Source organism: Mastomys coucha, unplaced genomic scaffold (assembly GCF_008632895.1).
Source record: "Mastomys coucha isolate ucsf_1 unplaced genomic scaffold, UCSF_Mcou_1 pScaffold6, whole genome shotgun sequence".
Taxonomy (NCBI): domain Eukaryota; kingdom Metazoa; phylum Chordata; class Mammalia; order Rodentia; family Muridae; genus Mastomys; species Mastomys coucha.
The window spans coordinates 46631056-46649110 of NW_022196912.1; the positions used below are offsets into that span (position 1 = coordinate 46631056).

At 41.8% G+C, this 18055-nt stretch overlaps 1 protein-coding gene across 2 annotated transcripts; it reads right to left on the reverse strand.

Moving 5' to 3' along the window:
* Nucleotides 1-428: 428 nt before the first annotated feature.
* On the reverse strand, nt 429-18052 carry Acp1 (acid phosphatase 1). Of its 2 annotated transcripts, none has more exons than XM_031355649.1 (6): nt 17924-18052; nt 10924-10997; nt 10573-10686; nt 2786-2847; nt 1549-1654; nt 429-1385 (listed from the first exon to the last, which is right to left on the reverse strand). In XM_031355649.1, exons 1-6 carry the CDS (start codon nt 17964-17966, stop codon nt 1308-1310), a joined length of 477 nt encoding a protein of 158 aa, XP_031211509.1. In that variant the 5' UTR covers nt 17967-18052; the 3' UTR covers nt 429-1307. The 2 variants fall into 2 exon arrangements, with proteins under 2 accessions (XP_031211509.1, XP_031211510.1); XM_031355650.1 differs by lacking the exon at nt 10573-10686 and adding an exon at nt 10725-10838.
* Nucleotides 18053-18055: the final 3 nt, after the last annotated feature.

The window sequence follows — 18055 nt, forward strand, 5'->3', positions numbered from 1 at the left end:
AGGTTTAAGCTTTCCTGCTTTGAGAGAGTGGGCCCTGGCCAAGCTGATGCCTGCATATTCCCAGGTCTCTGTGCTTCCTTTCAGACACTTGGGATGCCTCTTGTAACTAGAAGTTCTGCATGACTGGAACTCATCAGTTATGACCAGAGAGCCAAGATAGGTTAAAACAGACAGTTATCACCTTTTCAGCTAGGAAGAGGGTAGGGAGCACCAGCTACATGAAGAAGGCCCAAGGATAAGGATAGTTCCTGGAGTCTCTCAGTTAGACACCCATCACCATCCATTACAGCAATGTGGGTATATCTCATCTCCTTACTTTCTAATAGAGAGGCTAAGAACCCAAACCTCACACTCAAGCAAATAAAAAGGCACATGGAGGCAGTGCTTTAGGTATCTTGTTCATTTGTCAATAAGAAGCAGGCAGACACCGGATTTGTATTTCAGTTGTATTTGATAACTTCCCAGTTGAATTCACATTCCTTTGTGACATACATCCATATAAATTTGAGGTCCCTTTTCTGATAATACACTAAGACTACTCATGCTTGCCTGTAACTTTGTCAACTGTTGAGAACACTTACAAACACACGCCGCTATTTACGCACACTTACTTTTTCTTGAAAGAAGCAAAGTGGCTCAAAGAGGAACAAAGCTCAAGAACGTAGACGCAAACCAACTAAGACTAAAGATGTTAACTTCATCAGTCTCTTGCTCCCATCTAGTGTTAATTTTTGTTCACTCTTTAGACAGGGTGTCACTGTCCAGCTCAGGACAGCCTACTGGAGTCCCAGGCTCATCAGCACATCCAGCTTCTCCTCTCTCAAATACCTGAATGCCCTCAGTGTGTCTGAGTTTAAACTCTTCCAGTGTTAAATGGAAGGCTGCCATGGATGGAGATACTGTCACAATAAGAGTCTAGAATGAAGAGGTATAAGGCAAGCGCACAGCACACTGGCTGCTGGCCATGCACACACTCCAGGTAGACCAGTCTACCCAGGCTTGCTGGGCTCAGAGGCTGACCTGGACCTTGTAGGTCATTCTTACTTTATTGGGTTTTCAGTTGCTTGTTTCACTATTTTGTAATTATGGCAAGGTCAGAGGTTTAGTTAGTCTAAGAATGCTTAGCCACACCTCAAACTGTATGACTCAAAGATCCTTCTGAACATATGCCTAATTTCCACCTACAATTATTTTAAAGATATACAGTAAATCAACTGAAAAGAGGGGTAGGGTATGGGGGCTAAGGACTGCTACCACCCTTAGGCATAGCACTGATGAGTGAGTCGCTCAATGGTGGTTAGGACCAGCTAGTAAGTCTTCTCCAGGAAGGCCTTGCAGCACCTAAGGCATTGCTGGTACACCACCTCGAAGTCAGAGTCATTGCCCTGCAAGGACATAAAAAGAAAAACCAGCAATGGTTTATGATGACAGTGTCCTCAGAAGACCCAAACCTGTCATTTAATACAACAGGATACATCCTGCTCATTTAATACCACAGAATACATCCTGCCCCTCTTAACAGAGGCTCCAAACCTGAAATGTACTTACATAATAGGGATCTTCAATAATGAGTTGTTTCTGTGGATCATAGCTTCCAAGTAGCTCAATTTTAGCTTTGCAGTTTTTAACTTGATTACTTCTTCTATTCAAATCTCTGTAAAATCGAAACATGAACTTAGATTTCTGATCTATGGTTTTAAGTTAAACAGGGACATCTGCTCAGGGTTTATGAAATATCCTATCAAAATACTCCAGTGCAACCTGATTTGAAATGAAACAGAACACTCTGCAGACCTATGGGACTCCTGCAGCTGTGTGCCAGTACACTGACTCTGATACCCCAAATGTGCATCTTTAACTCACATAATATATGTTTTCTTCTGTGAAATGGATTTTGATATGATAAAAATGATAACATTTCAGATACATAAAACACCAGAAAAGAACTCAAAAGACCATGTGTACCACATCCCAAGGCAAAGGGACAGGACAGACAATGTTCAGGGCAAGTGAAAACAGGAGGAGGATGGACTCAGTACAGGACAGCTGAGAGAGGCCACGAGTGTGCAGGCCATGGTGGCAGCAGCTGTGCTTTAGGCTCTTCTGTCCCTCACCATTCATCCCATGGACCTAGGGAAGTGATTTAACTCCATGGTTCCTCATTCTCCTCTTAGGTAATAAAGTAAATTTACTGATGGGGGTGTGGAACTGCAGACCATGTCGGTTTTACAGACTCAATCACTGCTACTTAACCCCTAGCCCATCAGTGTTGGTTAGCCAATAAACATAAACCCAGTGAGTCTGTCTTGTCAGACTTAGAGTACGGCAATTATACAGAAATAGGATACAAGAGACTCTTATCTGTTACAGCAGTAAAAGAATCAGTAAGCAATTCATCACCTCCACACCTAGAGCCCCAAACCAGCTGGTCTCCATGTCCACTCATGTACTGGCTAAACTGTCTCAAGATCTCTGAGGTAACCATACCTTTGTCTTCCTCCCCTCCTGAATAACTCTGGAGATTGTAATCAACCTTGTACATAAAAACTGTAAAGACAACAGAAAGTCATTCTAGACTTGCTGGGCCTATAACACAATTGAGAGGAGGACAGAACTACTGTGTAAAATATGATTACTGCACAAACTGGACACGGTAGTGCTCACCTTTATTCCTAGCACTCAGGAGGCAGAGACAGGTATACCCGAGCTCGAGGCCAAGTCTACAGAGTGAGTTATAGGGCAGACAGGGAAACCCTTTATCAAAAAAACAAATAGATATGATTACCTCAGATTGCTTTCATCCATACATAGTATATAATCGAATGTGGCAAAGTCTTCTTTTGTAATCTACAATTGAGAAGTCAAAAAACAATAATTATATCCATACAAAACTGTAGTTGAAAAAAAACCATGTAATTACATGTTAACCCATTAACTAAATTCTATGTTCACTTATCAACTGAAATTTTAACAAAATATAATATTCAGGGTATATTTTAAGTTAAAATACAATCACTGTATTTACAAAACTTTATTGCAAAATAATTTTGTAAAAGGTTCTTTGAAATAATCAGAAATATAAAACATGGACATAAAGTTTGTTGTTAGTTTTGGTCCCTCAGTAAGATATAATCTGGAATGACTTCATACAGTCACTTCCACCACATTCATCATTCCATGACTGCCTTAGCCCTTGGGAACACACTGCAGATTAATTAAGGAACAAATCTTTGTTCTTGTGAGGCCATCCCTATGAAGCAGAATAAATATTCTCAAGAAAAGCAAGGCAGACAGGAGACATAGGGCCTCAGAAAAGGGAAATAACAGATTCTCAAAGGGCAAAAGGCCCACCAGGGACAAGGATCCACGAATGCAAGTCCATCTGAAGCTAACATGGAAGACCCTGTGGTCTTCATCAGATGTCCTTTTTTCTGGCACCACATAGTAATCTCCCTTAAATGTAGTTGAAGAAATTTACCTTCTAGATTTTGACTGGGTTAAAAGAACTATGACTATAACCAAACAGAAATAAAAATGGTCACTTACTTGTTACTTTATTAAAAATGAGAAATTTTGGCTTTTAGTATGCACTTTCATATACTATTAGCATAGTATTTAAATAATCACAAAGGACTGTATTATTTTTAATATCCCCAAGACTTGTCACTTATTTCAAAGACATTAAACAAATACTAACATATAAAATGTTATTTTTTTCAAGTTATGAAGAATATCTTAGCATTAATTTTGGACTTATTATAATTAGTTTGTCCTAAAAAAAAAAAAGTATTGCTTAATGACTTACAGAGTCAAAGAACACAGGATTTTTGAACTTTAAAATAACTGAGAAAGCTCTTGCTCTTCCCTTCCCCCCTCTCTACCTATTCCCTTCTTCCCTCTCTTTTCATGTGCTCAAGGCCAGTCTCTTCTCTCCTTTCTCTCTCTCTCTCTCTCTCTCTCTGATTCTACTACCCTCTCAACTCTTTCCCCATGCTCTTAATAAATCTTATTGTATACTAAAAAAATAAATAAATAAAAATAAAAAAAAATAACTGAGAAAAAAGAGCAGCTAGAACTTTATGTCATGAAAAATGCACAGTGAAAACTAACAGGGCAAACTAATCCCATTATTAGAAAACCTACACAGAAACCAAGATTCTTCTCCAAGATCATGAGTATGCTCCTAAGAATGTCTGGCTCACTGAAGCAGCGTGACTGGACTATAGCCACAGATAGCAGATCACCTCCAGTTGAGTTTCTATGCCTAGACCTTAGCTGCTGATCCCAGTGAGCACTGCCTGGACCCTCCCAGAGTTCTCTCTCAAGTCATTCTAGGCAAGAGCTCTTTAGTCCCCGAGGCATTCAAGTCCATTTCCAAATACCCCATTTAGGAGGTTTTATCACTGCTAAAACTAAAACAAAATCAATTTTTTCTTAATTTAAAAAAATACAAATCCAGCACTAGAGAAATGGCTCAGTGATTAAAGGTATGTGTTGCTATTGCAAAGGACCCAGGTTCAGTTCCCAGCACCCACAAGATGTCTCACAACTGTCTGTAATTCCTGTTTCAGGGACTGTGACCTCCTCTTCTAGCCTCTGAAACACTGCACAAATGTGGTATGCATAGTTGCAGGTAAAATACTCATATACATAAAATAAAAATAAATGGATATTTTTAAAAAAAATCCATTATAGCTATGGGCTTTTTGTTAAGATGTTTTTTATATGTCTATTTCTGTGTGTGTGTGCATGTGTCTGAATTCTGGTCCTATGAAAGAGGACGTATTCTTAGTCACTGAGACATCACTCTAGCCCACAGGTGTTTTTTAATTTTCATTCATGAAATGGCATTGTTAGACAGATTTTCTTACTTGCCTCTGCACTGGGCTATATTAGGATACACCATGTAAATGAAGTTATATGTCATTTAGGAATGCTTCCAAAGGCCCTGTGGATCCATCACTCTTGAGTACTAGTGCTTGATACTAAACCACAACTGAGCAGGCAATGGTTAGAGGTTAGCTATAAACACACACCGAGTCCTGCTCAAAGAACCACCAGGACGGAAATGTCAATCATCTCAAGGGCCTAGAAGCTTCCTCAAGAGCAAAGAAAGCCAGGCAAGGGCCATGGTGGAAAAGCAGAGCCCTACTTGCCCTGAAGCCTGGGACAATGGAGAAGAAACTGGGGCCAGGCCTGGCAGGACAGTAAACCTTGGAAGAGCACAGGCCCAGAAAATGACAGTTACTATAGCTTGTTCCACTTAACCTGACCAAGTCCTCTCCTGCCAGAGCAAAAAGCTCAAGAGACCAATGAGAAGTTATGTGCACTCAGTAAAGAAAAAACATTCTATGCTCTGAGCTGCTCCTGCCCTGCAGGTGAGCAGTCCATGCCATCCTCAGGCCCAGCAGTAGAAGAGTACTCAGAAGTACCTCGAGTCTGCAATCCTACTGAGAGCCTGTATCTGACAACATCTACCATCCTCACAGCAACAGTGGTAAAAATGTCATCTTTCAACAGCACTATGATTACTTACACAGCACCAAAAGGGCACCACACAGCAAAATCAAGAAGAAAGCCAACTTGCCAGGCCTAGTGCTACAGGCCTGTAATTTCAGCTCTTTGTGAAAGAGAAACAGAAAAATCATGTTCGAAGCTAGCTTAGGCTGTCAAAATAAAAACTAAATAATGCTGAGGATACGGCTCAGTAGCAGATCACTTGCACGTAAGCATAGACCAGGCTCTAACTAAAGTGTAATTCCCAGCTCTCCAAAAAGGGGAAAAGAGAGCAGGCTCAGAAATGACCCAAAAATGCATTAGCAGATCTTATTTAAAATGATAAGAATTTGTTCACTTGTGAATTCACAACAGCTTTTGCTACCTACAAAACATGGTGCCCATCAATATTCTGGTAAGAATGAGGGCAGGGTACATGAGGTCTTACCCTTAGTTGAGGGGATAAATTTTCTTCACTGGTTTAGCTTTTGGTAAGTTACCTATTGTCCAGTTAACAGCTGCACATCATAAGCATGCAAACAATCCTAATTAAACTCAGTGGGATGAATGGATGGACACAGAGAGAGAGAGAGAAAGAGAGAGAAAGAGAGAGAGAAAGAGAGAGAGAGAGAGAGAGAGAGAGAGAAAGAGAGAGAGAGAAAGAGAAAGAGAGAGAAAAAGAGAGAGAGAGAGAGAGAGGAAAAAGGTATGTTACAAAGAAGGAATCTGGGGGAGGAGGAAGGAAATAAAAGAAAACTGAAGTGAATAGGAGCAAATATACTATGTACAAGTATGAAACTGTCAGAGAATCAATTATAAAATAATAGTTAACACTATGATGTCCAGAAAACTGCAAGAAGCTAAGTTTCACCAGAAAACTACAACTACAAAAAGATCAAATAAAACTTAAAATAGTCTGTCAGAAAGAACCTTAGCAGAACAGAGAACTGGTCAGCAGGAAACCTCGAGATAAGAACAGAGTAACAGGATGCAAACAGGACAAAAGAATATAAAGATGTTATGTCCAATACACATAAAAGCTGCCTCTCAGGAAAAAGAAAAAAAGTACGGCCTACTTTCCCAAAAACTGATTAAAAAGCATAAAGTCACAGTTCAAAGAGCATGCTTTAGTCTCTCACAGCAAAGCTGCTAAACGGTAGACCAGAAGAAACACAAGCATCCAGAAAAAAAGAGATATCACACTCCAAAACTGGTATCCGGAGGTTCCTCAGAAAATTGGAAATAGATCTACCTGAAGACCCAGCAATACCACTCTTGGGAATATACCCAAAAGATGCCCTACCATGCCACAGGGGCACATGTTCCACTGTGTTCATAGCTGCCTTGTGTGTGATAGCTAGAAGGTGGAAACAACCCAGATGTCCCACAATGGAAGAAAGGATACAGAAAATTTTCACAATGGAATACTACTCAGCTATTAAGAACGAGGACATCCTGAGTTTTGCAGGCGAATGGATGGAACTAGAAAATATCATCCTGAGTGAGATAACTCAGACCCAAAAGGACATGCATGGTATGTACTCACTAATAAGTGAATATTAGCCAAAAAAAAAAAAAAAAAAAAAGGAGAAGAAAGCAATCACAAGGCAGGAGGGAGGGACCTGGGAGGGAAAGTGGAGGGAGGTGGGTGTGGAGAGGGGAACCTTATCTGGTATTGGGTGAGGGAAAAGGACTAAAGCTCTGAGGGCCAGCAGAAAGAATGGAAACAGGAAACCTCAGGAAATAGGACGGGGGGGCCTCCAAAATGTACCAGAGACCTGGGAGGTGAGAGACTCTCAGGACTCAAAGATGAAATGCTCTACAGTGAGGAGAGGGAACTTATAGAGCCCACCTCCTGCACAAAGACAGGGCATCAAGTGAGGGATGGGGTTGTCATCCCAGTTGAAACTCTCATCCTTAATTGTTCCTGTCTGAAAGAAATACAGGGATGGAAATGGAGAGGAGCCTGAGAAAAAGAAGGTCCAGAGACAGGCCCAAAGTAGGATCCAGCTCAAGGGGAGGTCCCAAGGCCCGTACTATTACTGAGGCTTTGGAGCGCTCACAAAAAGGGACCTATCATGACTGTCCTCTGAAAGACCCAACAAGCAGCTGAAAGAGTCAGATGCACCTAACCAATGGACAGAAGCAGCTGACCCCTGTTAAATTAGGGAAAAGTTGAGAGAAGCTGAGGTGACCCTGTAGGAGGACCAGGAGTCTAAATTAACCTGGATCCCCGAGATATCTCAAACACTGGACTACCAACCAGACAGCATACACCAGCTGAGATGAGGCCCCTAACATATATATAGCATAGGACTGCCGGGTCTGGGTTCAGTCAGAAAAGATACACCTAACCCTCAAAGAGACTGGAGGCCCCAGGGAGTTTAGAGCCTACTGGGGTGGAAGCTGGGGGATGGGGACAGGGACATGGAGACAGGAAGGCGAGGAGAAGGTATGGGATGTGGAACAGTTGAAGGATGGACTGGGAGGGGGATAAAATGTGGAGTGTAAATAAATAAAAGATTTTAAAAATTTTTTTAAAAAAGTATAGAAACATAAATGTCAACATGTCAATAAATTGGTAAAAAAAAAAAAAAACTAAAAAAAAAAAAAAGAGCAAAAACAATCAATAAGATCAATTTTCCAAACAAAGTAGAGATACCATCAATTTTTTACACACATACTTCTTAAAAGCATGCCCCGTGCATTTGGTGAAGTATAGGTACAGACGCTGGCTATGAACCCATTAGATGGCTCCATATGCAGTACCACTGCCCACACTCTCACAAAAGAAGCTGCCAACACATCCAGCAGAGGTACAACAGGTAAAATGATCCAGCACTTAACCCTGCCCAAGGCAGAGTGCTGTGACACTCAGCAGCGACATGGAAAAGACGCTGCATGTGCATGGACTCCACTGCTGTACCAGGGGAATGGTAAAGACCTACAATCCCAGCATGGGAGGATGAACCATGAGGACTGCCACAAGTGCCTCTATGACCCTGACTCAACAACACAAAATGTAAAAATGATCCTACTCCTATAATGTTAAAACACACAGTGAAACCTTGGGGGGATCTCTGCACGAGAGGGATGAAGTGGCCAAGCAACCTTGCTCGGTGCTGGACTCAGTCCATGGAGAAGCTGATGAGAGGACACTGAAAATGAGGAAACTTTGAGCAGCAGGGGCGGTTCTCCAGTCTGCCATGCCAAAAGCTCCTATCCCAAGACAAGGAATGCTATGTGAGTTCAAGAACTGGCACCCTAACCATATGCCATTTACAAACCTAGGTTGATATTAGAAAGATAAAATTTTAAGAACTGTACTAAAATAGTTATTTACATAAAGTGTGGCAATCAGTAGAGAGAAAGAACCTGTAGACATAAGGGGAATGTGATACTGACATACAAAGTAATACTCTTTACTATTGCTCTGGAACTCAAAAGCCAAAGAAAATAAAAAACAATAGTTGAGAACTTTTTCTTAGAAACAACATAAAAGAAACAGATTCGGGCTGGTGAGATGGCTAAGCGGGTGGGAGCACTGACTGCTTTACCGAAGGTCTGAAGTTCAGGTCCCGGCAACCACATGGTGGCTCACAACCATTCCTGATGAGACCTGACGCCCTCTTCTGATGCATCTGAGGACAGCTACAGTGTACTTACATATAACAGTAAATAAATGGATCTTTAAAACAAGCAAACAAACAAACAAACAAACAGATTCCATGGAAATCCTACTCCTAAAGCTAATCATTAAAACTGTTCTGGAGGAAGTTTCTGACTTTGCTTTTCAAGGCCTAGGAATTTAAAATATCCCATTTGCTTTTGTTATACACAGAGCAGAGGAAAAAGAACCACGTCTTTTTTTTCCTTTTTTTTATTAGATATTTTCTTTATTTACATGTCATATGATATCTCCTTTCCAAGTTCTCTCCAAAAAAAGTAAAAAAAAAAACCTGTTCTCTCCCCGCTTCCCCTGCTCACCAACCCACCCTCCCCTGCTTCTTGGCCCTGGCATTCCTCTACACTGGGGCATAGAACCAAGGGCCTCTCCTGCCCTTGACGACCAACTAGGCCATCCTCTGCTATACATATGCTGCTGGAGCCATGAGTCCCACCATGTGTGCTCTTTGGTTGGTGGTTTAGTCCCTGGGAGTTCTGAGGGTACTAGTTAGTTCATATTGTTGTTCGTCCTAAGGGGCTGCAAACCCTTCAGCTCCTTGGGTCCTTTCTCTAGCTCCTTCATTGGGGGTCCCTGTGCTCAGTCCAATGGATGGCTGTGAGCCTCTACTTCTGTATTAGTCGGGCACTGTCAGAGCCTCTCAGGAGACAGCTATATCAAGGTCCTGTCAGCCAGCATTTGCTAGCATCCACAATAGTGTCTGGATTTGATGAATGAATACAGGATGGATTCCTAGGTAGAGTAGTCTCTGGATTGTCCTTCCTGTCTTACAGTTTTGATTGACCACTTAAAGTAAGACCATGTTCCCCAGACAGTGGCAGACTGGCCACGTACGCAAAAGCCTGAAATGATCTAAATGAACAAATGATATAAGTAAGATCTTTCATATTCTGCCTAATGAGATCAGTAATAAAAAAGGGTCAAGGAACAACTTAATTTCAATATGGAACTCAAAGAAATACAACAGGCTGCCATCTTCTGTCAATATAGATACAAAACTATCTTCATCTGTAACTAAAGAGCTTGTTTTTAATTCCATAGTCTTCAGGACAGGCAAGTGTTAACAACAACACTAGAGCTCTTCTATGTTTAAGGTACTTCAAAGTAGGAAAGACATTTATATGTACTAACAAACTAGTAGCATAAGCAGAAATGTCTAACCAAAAATTCTGTACATGGGAACATAATGAAAACCACAGCCAGGTCACAGCAAACACTGTCTCACTATGGTTTATGCCTTTTATCTGTACTTTAACAAGTTACCCAAGGTCATCCAAATACAGGCATCAAGTTAGTCGACCCCAACCAAATACATTCTGCAACACACAGCGTGGTCAGACTCTCACGTTATGGAAGTCTATGTAGTAGAAATTAAACAAGATCTTTTCTACCTGTCTTGCCTTATGGGCTGTGCTAATGCCATGATTTCTTAGGCAGCTGACAGCTCTTGGGTCTGGGGGCCGGCCCACGTTCCAGTCGGAAACAGCGCTGCTGTCAATGGCCCACTGTAACACAAAACATATGTCAAGCTCCAATACAGTACCTGCCGTGCAATGTGATGCATGTGGATGCCATGTTTTCTCATGCAGTTCTGCCCTCGATAGTCAGGGGGGTTCCCCACTTCATAGGTGGATGTAGCCGCACTGTCTATCCTCCACTGCAGGAGAGAAAAGAAGTGTTCTGGCACCTCGCTGCCCAAAGGGATTCAGCCTGGACTCTTCACACTATTGAATGGTACTCACATTATCTGAAACGTTTTCATCAGCTACCAATTTTCTGAACACTGCTTCTGCAATGGGTGACCGGCAAATGTTACCTTAAAACGAGAGGGAAAAGACATATAGAGATTATTAGCTGTGGCAGAAAGGTAGATACAAACTCCTGGCTCAAAGACTGAGTTGACTACTCCCAAAGTAGATGCCCAGTACCTGTATCTAAAGTTGGCAAGGCAGTACAGAACTCCCTGACTGAACAGTTAATCAAACCAGATTCATGGTCCTGACAGAATGACTGAGGTAACTAAACCTCAAGAAAGCAAATAAAACCCAATCAATTTTCACTAGCAATGAACAAAGACCAAATCTTGAAGTCAATGAAGTGAGCTGCAATCAGCTACGTTTAAAATAAAGTATAATAGAACAGAAATAAGCATTTTTAAGTATACCATACATAATAAAGATTAGTAATACTTCAAAACAAAACACAAGGCAATTCAACACAAGCTTTACTGAGTAATCATATATAAAGCTCTGTCCCAAGAAGACTATGGTCCCCAAGAGTTAGCCAGCTAGAGGAGCAGGGAGAGGTTTCTCTTGTCTGCCCCACCTGCCCCACCTTCTGACATCAATAGATAGGTCAGGAGTCCATACTAGTTGGCTACAAATCTGCCTTCCCTCCCCCTGTCAGGTTTGGTGATTCCTTAGAATGACCATGGAATTCAGATACACAATATAGTCATAACTTATAAAAAGATACAGATTGGAGAGAGACGGATGAAGGGGAGATTTATTCTGAGGGAACCAAATACTAAGTCTACTTGTCCTTGGGGACACTTAACCCTCCTGTCATAAACTTGACAATATGCTGAGAGTACTACTACCCAGCCAGGAAGATTAGAATAGTACTGATAATTCAGAGCGCCTAGTTAAATGGAGGGGATAATGACTCAGGACCCAAATGAGTGCCCCCAAAAACACAAACTATAGGGCCTCCACATGTTAAAAGATACTCCAGCACTCCAAGAAAATACCAGGGAAACCAAGGATGGCCTTCTAAGAGCCCATCTGGATAAGAACCAAATTCTTTACTACACTAAGAAAGACAAACGGCACCTTAGCTCTGCAAGCAGATAAACAAAGAGGCAGGCTCATATACTGAAAAGACACAAGATACATGATGATGATGATGATAATAAATAATGAATGCTGATAAACAAGTGTTGTAATGGTACGAGACCAGTGAAACATAACGATTCCACAAAGCTAGTGAGATGCCAGGGAGCCTAAGCTTGAGCTGATGTTCACAGGATAATAAGTTTAAATAGCACTGTGGGAGGACTTGAAGAGAGAACATGTACTCGTCTAGACACAGAAGGCAGGGCCTGGGACATGGAGCCCTAATCCCATACCAAGTCTGTACTTGGTGCATCCAGGGAGAACAACATGAAGGTTCTGCCAATGTGGCTTACCAAACACATTTATTTTGTATGCCTATTATTTTTGAGCCAAGCACTATGGTAGGCCTACAGATAGAAAGCTCTTTAAGATACAACTTCCTCTTTTTTTTTTTTTAATATTTTATCTTCTATTCTTTATGCTATTTTTTTTAGATATTTTCTTTATTTACATGTAAATTTCTCCTTTCCCAGTTTCCCCTCCAACAAACAAACAAACACAAACAAGAACAAACCCCTGTTGCCTCCCACCTCCCCATGCCTGCCACCCCACCCTCTCCCACTTATTGGCCCTGGCATTCCCCTACACTGGGGCACAGAACCTTCACAGGGCTGAGGTCCTCTCCTCCTACTGATGATCAAATTTGCAATCCTCTACTACACACAAGCTGCCAACTTCCTCTTATAAGGTGGGAAGCTCAGAAGAGCTCAGGGTAGAAGACAATGACACTCTGGGAGGTTACATGAAAAAGCCAATGAGAAATAAAGCCAGTGGGTATGATTCCTACCCTCACCCATGCTTAAATCACCCCTAGACAATTCTAATAAGCAGGTTTATATGAGAAAAACACAGAAGATTTAATTAGTTTATCTGACACAAAAACTTTCAAATTCAAGAGGCAAAGAGTTGGAAAAAAAACTATCCCACTTCCCATTTGTCAAATGAATATAATTTTATGACTAAGTCTGATAAGAACTGTGACTGAACAAAGCAGCTTGTCCTAATGAAACAAATGCAGGGAGACCTGTAGGAGGCTGGTGAGGTTTGTCTGTGCCTCATGCTTTCCTCCTTGTGTGGGATCGACTCTGGCACACAGGCTTTTAAGGGAGAAGACGGATAATATTTCTAGGCTTCAGATTTCTTACAGGAAACTAGAGGAATTATAGGTTCTACGTCCTATCTTAGAGGAGTTGTGCTTGGCTTAAGGGGCAAGAGGTAGAAAGGCATGGGCTAAGAGATATTTTGTTTGAGGTACACAGAAAATCAAAACACCATGTTTGGGTATATCGCCTAAGCCTCAACATTAAGAAAAATATTAAGCAAGCAAGAAACTGTATGTTTCTAAGATGTGATAAAACATGGATGCCCTGGTGATCCTTGGACCAATTCCTGCCATGACTGTGCATCCTTCCATATCTATAAAACTAAGTACTTGGTTTCCTCCTCTGTGTGTGTGTGTGTGTGTGCGCGCGCGCACGCGTATGTGAGAGAGAGAGAGAGAGACAGAGACACAGAAAGAGAGACAGAGAGACTGTGTGTGTATGTGTGTGAGGGAGACTGTGTGTGTGTGTGTGTGAGAGAGAGAGAGACTGTGTGTGTGTGAGAGAGAGAGAGACTCTGTGTGTGTGTGTGTGAGAGAGAGAGACTCTGTGTGTGTGTGTGAGAGAGAGAGAGAAACTCTGTGTGTGTGTGTGAGAGAGAGAGAGAGAGAGAAAGAGACTGTGTGTGTGTGAGAGAAAGAGAGACTGTGTGTGTGTGTGTGTGTGAGAGAGAGAGAGAGAAAGAGACTCTCTGTGTGTGAGAGAGAGAAAGAGAGAGAGAGAGAGAGAGGGAGAGAGAGAGAGAGACTCTGTGTGTGTGTGTGTGTGTGTGTGTGTGTGTCTCTAATAGCAATCAATTAACCATTAAAGCTAAGACAGGAATTCATTTTAAATGTCCTCCATATGCTAGTCCTGGTTGTGAAGGTTTTCCTTTCTACATTCTAATTTGTTTGGTTTTTCTATCTGTATGTGTGGGTTCAAGAATGCAAGCATGCAGGTGCATACAGAGAATAGAGGACAATGTCCAGTAATATTCCTCAGAAGTTGTCCACTTTGTTTTTTGAGAGAGGGTTTCTTACTAGTTTAGAGTAACCTTAGTAGGTAGGATAGGCTGGCTGGCCAGAAGGCTCAGGGACCCAGCAACCTCTATCTACCTAGTGTGGGGATTATAAAAGTATGTTACCATGTACAATATTTTGTTGTTGCTGTTTTGCTTTTCTTTTATTTAAACATAGGTTCTTGGAATAAAACCCAGGTCCCTCATATTTACAAGGCAAGAACTAAACTGATTAAGATCTTCCTATCCCTGATTTTTTTTTCGTAAAAATTACCATCAGCACTGTTTCAATAACTAAAACATTTTTGGCACATCTCCACATATCCAGGCAAAATAGCCAATAGAGTTGGGCAGGTTAAGAGAAGTATCATTATTCTGGAAGTTTAGAAGTAAGCAAAGTGTAACATCTTAGTATGTAGAAATAAAATACGTCTGTATAAGAAAAATTATCATTAAAAAAGAAGTAACAGTCTTGTTTCTTTTACGATGTAAAAACGTGGGCCATTTCATCATTTTAGCATATTCACTCCTACCCCGCCCCCAGATAGCTGTATTTAAAGTAAGGTATGTAGGTACCCTATCTCTACAGAGACTACAAATCATGCAACCTACAAGATTAATAGAAGGGACTCTCAATGCCAGTAACTTGCCCCTAGCCTACCAATTTATGTTATTAAAATTAATGTTATTAAAAAATATACAGCTAAGATTAGACCTCTGACCCCATAAAAAAATGACTAAATAAAAACATACATATATACATTAAGAGTGAGTACACTGGCCATGAGAAAAACACAGAGCCTTGGGTTTTGACCTCCACAAGTCCTGGAAACTTAAAGATGGCCTTATTTCTCTTACGACAATTATGACTAGGGCTGGGATCACACCTGCCATTTGTTGGTTTCAGAGAGCACAACACTCCTCTCTTTATCTTGCTAAAACAACTTCAATCTTAAACAGTTCGAAGAAAGGTTCTGAAGGAACAAAACTTCTGCATTTCAAACACAAAAGCTTTCACTGTGCTCCAAAGGGGCTCTTGGCAGACTGCACCTGTACTAGCCTCAAACTTTCCTGGACCAGCAACTGACAACACATCTTACTTTGAAGGCTATCCCTGCTTCTCCCAGGGCCTCCTGCACCCTAATCTCCACAGCGCAGGTAGAACAAACTATATCCCTCCCTGCTTCTGCTCCGGACCTCCCATGGCTTATCTCACTTAGAGTAAACCCAAGTCTTCATACAACCTCCTACGATATCTATACTCCAAATAGGGGCCCAGAAATGACCACTCCTGGCCTACCACATTTACATACAGCCCAAAAGGGTTAACCAAATTTTTAGTTTTAGGTCATTAAAAATAATGCAAATGCAGAAAATCTTGTAATATATGAAAACTGCATCAAGTCCCAATGCTGGTATCCAGGAACAAGCTCTACTGAAAAGGACCAAGCTATGGCTACACTAAGTTTTCAGCACATGAAGTTTAAGGATTCACTCCAGCTCTTTACAGAGTACGCAGATCCCTGCCCTTAAGTATCTGCTGTATATAAGGACCTAATTTCTCCCCATTTTGGTACCCACAGGCAAAGAAATCGTGGCTGAGAAAGGCTGCCTGGTCTCCAAAACCATGACTTCTCTGGTTACAACTCTTACCTGAAAACCTCATGCTCTGTCTTCCGACCACCTTCATGTCTCTGCTCACTGCTCACCTTCAGTGAGTCCTGACTACAAACTACACCCTGCTCCCAGTCTGCTTCGGTTCATACTGAACACCTCACCAACTGAATGAAGCCACTGACACTCCTTGACTGATGGTGACCAGCCAGTACCGGCTTCAGGACAGCTGGACTTCATCTGCAGTGTCCACCACTACATGCACCTCCAGTGGCAAAACCAAAATACTGAATTATATTGAAGTCAAACATATGCAAGCATGTACTTCCCTTTAGAAGCCACGTCGGTGCGATATGCCAGCACAGATAACTATAATAAGCAACGTGAAATAAGGCCAAAGTTTTACTTTGCTCTTCATAGAAATTACCTAATACAGATATCTTGCAAATATCACACATACTATGTTGTACTGAAAGTGGAAAAAATAAAGGGAAAAGACCTATTGTCCACAAGACAGATAACTCAATAGGCTATCAAATAAAAATGCAATTTATGGAATAAAATATCTCTACAGGGGGGATAAAAGGAAGTGACTAACGGGCTGGGGATGAAAGTCCTTGACTTTCTTTTCTTCATTTTGACTTTATAAAATATAAGGTTTTTCAAGCAAAATCCAACATTACCGTACCCAGTAAAGCTAACCATACCATCAAGGCATAGGACAGCAACAGTTTCTTAAGGCCAGTCCCCCACAGGTGGGTGGGAGAGATAAAATGAGGTAGACAGAAAGTCTTGGCAGACGTCTAGCCTAAAGAAGAGTTCCACTGTAGGAAAGGCAGAGGGCAAAAGACCAATAACTGGACTGTTGACAATTTAACCCTTGCCCCTCAGGGCAGAAGCAATGAGGCAAAAACTCTGAAAAAAGAATTACATATTATGTAAAGGAGAATCAATGTTGAAATTCTGAAAATGGAAATTCTGTATTAGAAGGTACTTGAAAGATTATTCATTTAGAAACCAACTATTTTTCATGTAGCATGAGTAACTGACCCAGGGACTAAAAAGAAAATCAAGGTTTCAGAGAGACCTGAAGAATAGAGACCAGCTGAGAACCACAGGATGACATCAAACAAACCTGTTTGGGACACTGCTATCACAGAGTGGTCTTCCTGTAACCTAGGCTCACTTTGGCACAATAGGGGGCAGGAAGAACTCCAGCTGTTATAATAGAAGGGGCCAGCTTAGAGAATCACACTACAGATATGAGGCCATCTGGGCCAGTTAGCAGGGGGTTCAGAGAAAGAAAAACAAGTTAGATGAAGGACAAGAGTTTAAGGGGATGAGAGAGATGATGATTTAACCTCATTGTGACCTTGACTGATTAGAAAAACACAGCTCTGTGTTCTGGTGACGACCTAGTCAATGGTAGAATCCAGTAAATTTGCAATATGATGAAATTACTGGGAGGTAAAGGAAAATACATGTGCGTCTGAGCAGAAGAAAATTCATCACGATGAGTGCTCTTGGGGCTAACGCATGTCCTGCTCTCTACCTCCATGTCTCCCCTTCCGTGATTTCTGTCCACATGGAAGCAAGTAGCCTCAGACTCATGCTCTGGCCACCCTGAAGGACCATGATGCCTCACCACAAGGCCAGAATCAACAATCATTCAAAAGGGGCTTGAACCTCTGAAACTGGGCTTCAAAACAAATCTGTTCTCCCGAAAGTTGTTTTGGTTATATATATTTTTTAGCACAGAGATACGGAAGTAACTACCACAGCTGGTGATGGGCGACTCTTAGACTTAAAAGAGGAGGAGCAAGTGAGAGGGGCCTACAGGCTTGGGAGAGAACCAGGAGTAGCACAAAGATTTATGGTGGAAGGGCACTTGGGAGGGTGACATGGATTTGGGAAGGGCATAATCTGGGACAAAACTACACAGATCTTGGGTTCAGGGGAGTACCTGAAGATGGGGGATGAGTACGAAAAAGCCAGACAAATGAGTATATTCTTAGGCGCGGGCCCAGCAAAGGCCTTCTGATCTGCTTCCCTCCGCCCAGTGCTCTTGTTCAGAAGCTTAACACGGAGAGCACTTCAAGGTCCCAAAAAAAAGACCGTCAAGTCGGCGAGTCCTTACCGAGACACACGAAGAGCACTGACTTGGACCCAGCCTCTGCCATGTTTCCTTGTAGACCCTGGCGCCCAGAAACCGCGTAGGGACGTGGCGCATGCGCACTGCTGGGGTTCTGCCCGCGGACTTGCGCAGTCG